Here is a 10,530-nt window from a genome sequence, read left to right on the forward strand (position 1 = left end):
TTATTTCTTTTTCTGTAAAAAGTTATCAGCTTGATACCGCTGTATAGGAGTTCGAGGACGCGTACTACGACGTAGTTCTTCGAATGCATTTGAAGGATTAACAGCTGACTTTTCAGGCTCTGGAATATGACCTTGTGATGATATTGTTTGCCATGTCAATTCTTCAGGTTGAATATTATTTTCTTGGTTATTTTGGTTTTTGGTATCACAACGCTTTAATTGGTTTTGATGGCGTTTATAACAACCAGTTGCTGTTTGAACGATATATACTTTTCTCCCTAGTTGTTTCTTTATAACACCTTTTATATATTTCGGTCCATTCGAGAAATTTCGTAAATATACAGTACTAAAGAGATCGTATTTATTTTTTTCAAAGCTAGGATTTTCCGCATAATTTCCAAAAGGTTCGGATATTTGGCTTACAAGTGTACGAACAGCACGACCATATAAAATTTCAGCTGGTGACTTTCTTTCTGAGTTAGGTAAAAACCGATAAGATGAGAGAAATTTTATCACAGCTTCATTAATGTTTATCATCGATATTCTTCTTTACCGATTCCTTAAATGAGGCTGGATGGAAAGGAGCTGTCGTAATGTGTTTGACACCATTTTTATAGCAAAATGTTCTAAACATTTCTGACGTTAATTGCGGCTCATTATCGCTGACTATGCATTTGGGAAGACCTTCAATTGCGAAAATTGATTTCAAAGCTATAATTGTATGAGCGGAAGTTGTGCCAAATAAACAAATAATATATGGAAATTGCGAAAAAGCATCCACACAAATAAGCCACATTGCATTGAAAACAGGTCCTGCGAAGTCTATATGAATGCGATCCCATGGTGCTTCAGGTGTCGGCCAGGATGCATATGTTCTTTTGGGGCTAGCACTGTTTATACAACAAATAGTACACTTTGCTGCTTCTCGTTCGATATCTTTATCTATGCCGACCCACCAGCAATGTTGACGTGCTAATTGCTTCATTTTTATTACGCCCCAGTGTCCTTCATGCAAAAGTCGCAAAACAATTTTTTGTAAAGCCTTCGGTATTATTACACGGGTGGCATTACCCTGTAGACAAAGTAACCCCTGTTCTATTGTCAATTGAAGCTTACGAGTAAAGTAAGGCATTAACTCGCCATTTTTTAACTTTATAGGCCAACCTTCACTGACAAATTTTTTAACACGGTTGTATAGATAATCACTTGCTGCATGCTTTTGTATTTGATTATGGTTTATTGGCAGATTCATCTCTTCTACATTATTGCACCACTCCTGCTTATCAAAGTCCACATCTGGTCCCAGTGGTAATTGAGATAGTGCATCAGCATTTGCATGTTCTTTAGTACTACGATACTTAATATCATATTGGTATCCCATTAAAATAATAGCCCATCGCTGAAGGCGATTAGCAGTCATAACTGGCAGTTGTTTATTTTGATGGAAAATACTTACCAATGGTTTGTGATCAGTTACTAGAATAAACTTTCGACTATATATATACTGATGGAAGCGTTGAACTGCAAAAACTATAGCAAGAGCTTCTTTTTCTATCTGACTATACTTTACTTGATGCTGATCCAATGTTTTTGATGCAAAAGCAATTGGTTTTTCAGAACCATCGGCCAAAATGTGAGATAATACAGCACCGATTCCATATGACGACGCATCAGCAGCAACATGTAATTGTAAATCTTCCCGATAATGTGCTAATTCAGTAGCCTTTATAATTAAATTTTTTAATTGCATAAATGCGCGATTTTGCTCGGTACCCCAACGGAAAGGTACATCTTTACGTCGCAACATATTAATCGACGCTGCAATTTGAGAATAATTTGGGATAAAATTGAGATAATAATTTATTTTTCCCATGAAGGATTCAAGGATTTATTACTAACACTTTTTTAGTTTCATCATCTAGCTCCATTTGCAAATAAGCGTCTTTCAAATCTATTTTTGTAAACAGTTTCCTGTACCGAATAGTGTGAAATAAACTTTCGCGCAAAGGTAATGGATATTGTTCAACATCAATTTGTGGATTCACAGTAGCTTTAAAATCTGCGCAAATACGAACCGAGCCATCAGGTTTTTTGGCTAACACGATAGGTGATGCCCATTCACTAAATTGCACTGGTTTTAATATTTCAGCATCTATTAACCGATTGATTTCGTTTTTAAACTGCGGTATTAACGCAAACGGTACTTGGCGGTTTTTACAAAATTTTGGTATAGGATTTTGTTTGAATTTTAAAATCTGTTTTTGCTGCTGACATCAGCAACGATAAAAGAAACATTTTTTTCTATTTGTCCACATGTCACATTAATTTGTCCTAAAATAGGAATTTGTTTTTCACCAAATCCGTATAGGCTATGATTTGTTTTAATAAGTTGTGGACGATTTAAAAAATTGTACGTGGATTTTGTTATAATTGAAACCGACGCACCTGAATCTATTTGAAATGTAATTATGTTATTTAAAAGTTTTAATTTTACGAAACTTTTACCACTTTCATAGAACACAATATCGGTTTTTGTTTTATGGAATGCATTGTTTTTGTGACTCTCTCCTTTTTTGTCAATACTGTAAATTTGCACATTATCAACAGTGTGCCTATTGTTTTTGAAAGATTTTTTGTTGGATTTTTGCTTTTTTACAGCTTGACAAACTGGAGATATATGACCAATTTTCGCGCAATTATTACAAGTTGCATTTTTATACCTGCATTCGTCTCGCGTGTGTGACACAAAACATTCCGAACATCGTTTAAACTTATTAGTTATTTTATTAAAATTCCGACGTGAATATTTTTTTTATCACTTTTTTCACACACAATATTTATTGGTATATTGTTACCAAATTCTGGAAATTTAATTGTAGCAACCGTTTTGCTTGTCGCTTCGTACGACTCAGCAATAAGTAAAACTTCTGCTAACGTCGGCAGAGTTTTTTGAAGCGCAGCGGCTCTCACTGCATCGTGTGGGGTGTGCAGAATTATTTGATCTCTAATCATTTTGTCCACATAACTGTTGTTGCAAGATTCTCCGCTACACATATAATTACACTTTCTCGTAAGACCACGGAGTTCCGCTACCCAGTCTTTATATGTGGACTCGTGTTTCATTAAACACTTTCCAAACTGAAAACGTGCAGCCACAATATGCATGTGGTGCCTAAAATGGTCTGTTAGTTTGTCTGTAAGTTGATCAAATGTGAACTCAGATAAATTATCTGATCCAAAAAGATTTCTGAGCAACTCAAACAGTTCGCCGCCTATCCACGACAAGAAAAATGATTTCTTTTTCTCCGCTTTTAAAACTGAATAAGCAACGAAATGCTGATTAAGTTGCTCCAGATACGAGTTCCATTATTGAACCACTTTATTAAAGGGCTGGAATGGCGGTGGTGTTGATATATTGGACTTTGCGTCATTCAAGGTTTGTGCTCCCATCGAACCGCCCAGCAACGACTTCACGAAATTTTGTTGTTCCAACATCATCTTTTCGGACCAGTCTTGCTGTTGTTTTAACAGTTTTGCACCAACTCAGCCGTCTCCGCCATTTCAATTGTTAACAAAAATTTTTTCCAATTATTGTTGAAATATATATTATATTTATACGCGTTATTTATGTTATTACCGAAATCAACTACACAAACTGAATCTCCTCGTCGCCACTTGTTATATTTAGTCACTTCGCAGGACGAGTTTACTTAAGACTAACTTTATTTTTTAAAATCAATTCTTATTATTAAAACAATATTAATAGAGCTTTTAAAGAGAGCTCTATATACTTCGTTATAATAGTTATAACACAAACGATGTTCCATGAACTCCTTAAAACTCAGCAGCAACTACTAAAATCTATCGTTTCAAAATGAACTCCATAAAAATATGTCAATGGAACTGCAATGGCATAAGCCAAAGAAAGCGTGAAATCTAACTATTTCTAAACACAAATGAAATAGACGTCTTACTCTTATCCGAGACACATTTAACAAATAAAAATCACTTCTCTATACCTGATTATAAATTTTATCATACTAATCACCCGGACGGCAAAGCTCGTGGAGGTACAGCAGTTTTAATCAAAAACCGTCTAAAACATTACGCAATTGAAGAATTCGCTAAGGATTATTTGCAAGCCACGTCCATAAGTCTTAAATGTTGGAACGAAGATATAGTGATATCGTCAGTTTACTGTCCACCCAGGTTTAATGTAACTCATATGCAATTTATCGAATTTTTTAAAACACTTGGCAAAAAGTTTATAGCTGCAGGCGATTATAATGTTAAACACACTCACTGGGGCTCACGGCTTATTAATCCTAAAGGCAAAAACCTCTACTTAGCGCTATCAAATCGCCAATTAAACCTTGATTTTACCTCTTCAGGCCAACCCACCTATTGGCTCCCAGACTCATGGAAAATTCCTGATCTAATTGATTTTGGTGTTGTCAGAGGCATAGACCGAAACCTTATAAATTCTCAAACTTGTTGTGAGTTGTCTTCTGATCACTCGCCTGTCCTGATAACTGTTTCAAATAAAGCACTCTGCTACGGGAAATCATTTAAGCTTACCTCCAAACAAACTAACTGGATTAAATTCCGAAAATACATTAGCTGTCACATAAACTTAAAACCCAAGCTCAGAAGTGAAACAGATATAGATTTAGCCTTGTATGATCTTACGACTGTTGTGACCGCAGTTGCAGTGCACACAAAGCCCATCAAGCATGACCCCGACACAAAGCCTCCAAAAAGGACATCTGCTCTTATTGATAAACTTTTAAAAGAAAAACGCCGCCTACGAAGGGAATGGCAAAGAACTAGATCTCCATCCGCAAAGAAAATGTTTAATCAAGCAGTTAAGCTATTAAAAGAAACTTTAGATAAAGAACTGCATGAAAATATATTGAAATTTATGGAAAACCTCTCTGCAAACGTCATTTCAAAATTAATGCCAGCATTAGAAATGTGGAAAGTGCTCCGAATTCAATAAAAGTCAGTGCTAATGATGTCCAGAAAATTATTGGCCAGCTTCAAATAAAAAAAGCTCCTGGTCATGACTTAATAAGCAATGAAATGATATCTCAGCTTCCGGATATTGCTGTAAGAATGTTTTCTTTTTTTATGCAACGCGATGTTTAGAGTTGGATATTTTCCTTTCGCTTGGAAAACGTCTCAAAGCACAATGATTGCAAAACCTGGCAAGGACGTAACACGTAACCAGACCAATTAGCTTACTGCCAACCCTTTCAAAGCTATTTGAGAAATTATTGTTAACAAAGCTTCTCCCGTTCATTAATGAAAATAACATCATTTCTACTCACCAATTTGGTTTCCGGCATAAACACAGCTCAATTGAGCAAGTTCACCCAGTGGCAAATGAAATTAGAAAGGCCTATGAAGAAGGAAAATACTGTTCTGCCCTATTTCTTGACATTGCACAAGCTTTTGACAAAGTAGGCAAATTTAACCAGCTTCTAACCAGCTTAAAATTAGGCAAATTTAACCAGCTTCTTTCCATAAACTATTAATTTCATACCTAATTATACGAAAATTCAAGGTAAAACTCAAGGATACAACCACAGATGAGATTGAAGAGAATGCTGGAGTCCCGCAGGGCAGCGTTCTTGGATCGGTTTTATACCTCATATTTACATCGGATTTGCCGACTAGTCAAAAAATAACAACATCTACGTTTGCAGACGATACTTGTCTTCTCAGCGTTCATTAAAATTCTTTCACCGCTTCCCGGAACTACAGGCTCAGCTCAAGGACGTCCAAAACTGGCTAAACGACTGTCGCATTCGCGTAAATGAACAAAAAAGTACATACATAACCTTTATACTTAGAAAAGATACTTGTCCGCCCGTAACTCTAAATAACGTTATTATACCAGCATCCCAAAGCGTTACATATCTTGGTATTCATTTAGACCGACGATTGACATGGAGACAACACATAGCCGCAAAACAAATACAAATAAAACTAAGGTTTCTTAAATTGTATTGGTTACTCAATAAAAATTCAAGATTACAGCTTGCACACGAAGTCCTGATATATAAAACTATGATTAAGCCTATATGGACATACGGGGCCCAACTCTGGGGTAAATCCAGCGCGTCAAATATAGATGTTATACAGAGCATTCAGTCAAAAATATTTCGTTCAATAACAGGAGCAGCCTGGTTCCTCAGAAATTCCGTCATACATATGGACCTTCATGTACCTCTAGTCAAACGGCCATATTGTTTTTTCTCTCATTCTCAAATTTAAAGTTTGCATTGAAAACAACAACAATTATAGGTATTTTCGGTGGCTCGCAAGTGTGGCAAAAAATGCATGCAGACCTATATTCGTTAAGTGAGAGATTGACATCACTGTTTTCAGTTGTTCGTAAGTATGGCAAAAAATAGCAAATTGCTGGACTATACTGGTTGATAAGTACGGAAAACAATTATACTATTTTCTCTATCTAGGCCAGTGATTCTGAAGTGGCCAAACACTTCGGCTTGAAAACAGAAAACTTTTACCAACATAATCAGAGAACTATTGTGAACCTTCACGGGAAATTTCAACGAATAAGCAATCATATGTCAAAAATCATATGTAAACTAAAATTCAAACAAAGTTCAAAAATTTCATAAATTTGAAAATTGGGGAAAAAAAATTTTAGTGTTTTATTTTGAAATTTCCAACATTTTTACCATTCCTTTTAATTTTATATTTATTTGAAATTTTATTGTATATTAATTATTTATTTTTATAAAAAATGTAATTTTTTGCATTATGTGCACATATGCAAGATTTGGTATTTGCCAAAACATAATAGTTGACAGATTGCAACCGTGATGCCAATGTCTCGATTAGCGTGATCAGCATGCATTTTTTGCTATACTTGCGAGTCACCGAAGATGCCTATTGGTAAATTGCTTTCATATTTAGACACGCGTAAATTGGTGCAAGTATGTAGTAAAAATATTAGTGGAATCGCGAAGCGATGTTCCTGAATAAATTGTTAAGTTTATTAACTTGTTAGAAGAGATCTTTGACAAGGAAAAAGTTAAAATGTCCAAAAAAGCAAAAATAAGACGTTTTTCTTGATTATTTTTTGAATAAAATAATATGTTTTTAATGGATACGTACAAAGTTCCCAGTAAAATTCAAAAAAAAAACAGGTAAAACAAAAAAAAATAGTTTAATGTCTCTATAACGAAGTTGTTAGCAGATACCATCGATTTCATTATAGAGAGGTTTGACTGTACTTGGTATTTTCAAATTTTGCCTGCAAATAAAAATTTGTTTATGTATTGACATATAAAAGTGAATGAAAAAATATTTCCAAAGTCTAGTCCTATTAGATGCTCGGCAAATATATCAAAGCAATGCTCACAAATATTTGAAAAAAGAATCGGATTAAAGAATAATCTTAACCCATTCACTGCGATGGTTCTCTACGCAAATTTCACATTTTCTTGTTCGTAAAACAGTTTTCTAACAGATAATAAATGGCGCTGAACAGGGTAAAAATATGTTTCCGTCGGACGTAAGTAAAAATTACGCATATTGTTAGGCTTTTTTTTGACAAAACTTATATATATTATGAAAATAAATAAATCAAGCTTTAATAAGACACATATTTCGATTTAAAAAATCGTAGTATAATTTCTCAATGGTACCATCGCAGCGATCCGTTATAAAACACGAAAACAAATAATGTTCCAATAATGTTCTATGCAAACAATCTTACTGGAATTGTGATAGTAATTATTACAATGAAATGATCGCGATGGCTATGTCTCGCGATCGATTTCATCAAGTCGAACGTTGCAATCCTTTTGCACTCGTTTAATAAAATGTAGAAATTGCGAACACTTACTGAATAACTTAATCGACCATATTTGGTTGAAAAATACAATCAATATATGAGTGGTATAGATCGAATGAATCAAAATATTGCATATCATAGCAGTGGTAAATTGTCTATTCATATCTCAACTTCGATGCAATTAAAAAAATATATAAAAATTGTATTGATTTTAACTGGTACGCAAAAAGAAATGGTGGTGGTCGATATGGCTGTTGAAAATTTTAGATACAAAATGCTTAGTTGTTACAAAGAAAAACTGGTTATAACACATAACATTTGCAGTTTCGGCGAAACATCACAATACATTATTGCAATACTGTATCGATCTGTGTGCAAAGTAAAGTTGTGCCGCTTCAAACGATTCCAGTGAATGATCGTTGTGATGGATGAGACCATTATCCGTGTGGAAGCACTAAAAGACGATGCCAAGAGCCTAACTGCAACAATCGGTGGTTAGTGAAGTTCAAAAATTAGCATATCTATGATCAAGATCTATAAATATACAAATCCTAATATTTTTACTTATTTAGATCATATTTTATCATTTTCACTAATTTCATATATTTTTTAAATTGTTGTTTTTATTTTCTTTTTAAATATATATATTTTCTATTCAAAATCAAAGCATATTTAATTCAAGTCATTAATTCATGTACCACCTCATATTAGGTTAATGGTAAATCGTACATTTTTTTCTTCTTAAAAAAATCGAAAAAAAGTATTATCGCAGCGAGTGGGTTAAATCATTACAAATGAAAGCGAAATAATAATATTGCCACACATTCACAAAAAAAAAAAAAAACGGGGAAATGTAATGGTTCTATGCACAATATTATTTTTAGTTGCTTTGACTAAAATAAACTAAACAAGTAGTATAAATAAAGAAAAAGTGAGAAATCTTATTAAGCAAGAAGCACCTCATGCAAGAAGATAAAGTTTTGTAGAATTTGGGGCTGCCATAGAGATGCCAATTGCTGACAATATTCTTCACACGGCTTTTATATACGCTGATAGCTTCACGTAGCCAACCCCAAAAATGATTTGAGATGTCGGTAATTGTGGTTTATTATATTATATTTATTATATATAGTCAAACAAAAAAATGAATTTTATTAGTATTTTACATTACAAACTATTTATACAGATACTAATAATTAGAACAAATGTTAAAAATTTTATTTTTACTCAATTATTTAAATTTTGTCCCAGACTCATTAACATAGTACAAACGAACTTTAGTCAAATAATACTTCAACATTTTACAAGTTTTTATTGAAATAATACCTTGCCCTATAACTAAGTACACTACTCAGACTAATGTACTCACTTCAATATATCCGTAATTAGTGTGTGTAGTTTTACCTTATCACTAGATTATTCTAAATTAAATATTGAACCTCGCGCTTACGTTATCATTTGGGTTTCTTTTTTGGTGATCAACTACGACTAAAAATTTTATTATGTTTTGTTTTTTTAAAATGCCGTGATGATCGTAGGTGAGAGTTTCTACAGTTTCACCATTTTCGTTAAATTCGTAAGACTTGCATTCGTGTAGTGGACAGCAATCGGGGTAATCAAGAAACTCATTAGGAGGTGGCAGTTGACTGCAAGTACCAGGTAAATGTGGTATTTGGCAACTGAAAAATATGAAGCAAAATGTAAATTTGAAAGTTCCAGTTATAACTGCGACATTTGGTATATGTATATAGATTTAAATCACTATTCATATCACTAACCTTATCTGTAATTCATTGCTTTTTAATTAAATTGAACATTTTTAAGCGCTAATTCAAATTAATAGGAGACCAAACAGTTTCTTTGAATTTTAAACCACTTATTCTTATAAAATTTATGCTGCACGCAATTAATGTTAACATAAATAATAAACAATACTTTTTTTAAAATCAAAACAAAATTTAATCTCAATATTTTTGTGCTGTGTGATTTGATCATGGTTTTTCTTATAATTAATTTTTATTTTCTTTAACAGCTTGTGACGTAGGCCTGTACTACGCCACTTTAGGCGAAGTTCATTATTAACCTTGCTTTTGGCGGAGTTTTTATGCATGTAGATAATAAAGCGTATAATTAACTGTTACTGTTTATTGATTGTTATGGGATTAGAAAAAATAAAAAGATTCTTAAAATTCTTAAAGCTTTGAAATCGCGAAACTGTAATTCTAAACAAATTTTTAAAATATTTGTGGAATTTCTCTACAAAAAATTATTATGAATAATTGTCAGTTAATCTAACTGTTATAAATTCATCAAATTTTAATAATTCTTACCTATCTTCCCATATTTCCAAAGTACCTAGGCATTGTGCTCGTATGCACCGACCTCTGCGTTGGATCACATCTCCAATTAAGAGTTCTTGTTTGGTTTCAGAATCAGTGCATTTCTGATAATAAGAGCTTCCTTAATTAATCAAAAATTGCTGAACGTTTACAAAAAATAAAATAAACTATGTAATTTGTTTCATTTTTTACCTTGGTAAGGCAGTCCTACTAATTGCTGCCAAAACACAATTTCACAGAAAATAAGGTAATAAAACTTAATTGTGCAAATGTTAAAAGAACGCATTCCTTCTCCGCACTTCATAGTACATAAAATATATGCCACGATATAAATTCAAATTTTTCAGTATTTATTCTTAC

General features: G+C 33.2%; 2 protein-coding genes across 2 annotated transcripts; both read right to left on the reverse strand.

The window, feature by feature from the left end:
- On the reverse strand, positions 1–3,165 carry LOC119667348 (uncharacterized protein K02A2.6-like). Its single transcript, XM_038076638.1, has 4 exons — positions 2,856–3,165; positions 1,997–2,152; positions 554–1,818; positions 1–213 (listed from the first exon to the last, which is right to left on the reverse strand). The coding sequence occupies exons 1-4, from the start codon at positions 3,163–3,165 to the stop codon at positions 1–3; spliced, it is 1,944 nt and encodes a 647-aa protein (XP_037932566.1).
- Positions 3,166–9,041: 5,876 nt separating this feature from the next.
- Positions 9,042–10,489, reverse strand: LOC119662492. Its single transcript, XM_038072124.1, has 3 exons — positions 10,363–10,489; positions 10,162–10,291; positions 9,042–9,510 (listed from the first exon to the last, which is right to left on the reverse strand). The coding sequence occupies exons 1-3, from the start codon at positions 10,472–10,474 to the stop codon at positions 9,258–9,260; spliced, it is 495 nt and encodes a 164-aa protein (XP_037928052.1). The 5' UTR covers positions 10,475–10,489; the 3' UTR covers positions 9,042–9,257.
- Between the last annotated feature and the right edge of the window lie 41 nt (positions 10,490–10,530).

The sequence above is a fragment of the Teleopsis dalmanni genome, chromosome 1, assembly GCF_002237135.1.
Source record: "Teleopsis dalmanni isolate 2A chromosome 1, ASM223713v2, whole genome shotgun sequence".
Taxonomy (NCBI): domain Eukaryota; kingdom Metazoa; phylum Arthropoda; class Insecta; order Diptera; family Diopsidae; genus Teleopsis; species Teleopsis dalmanni.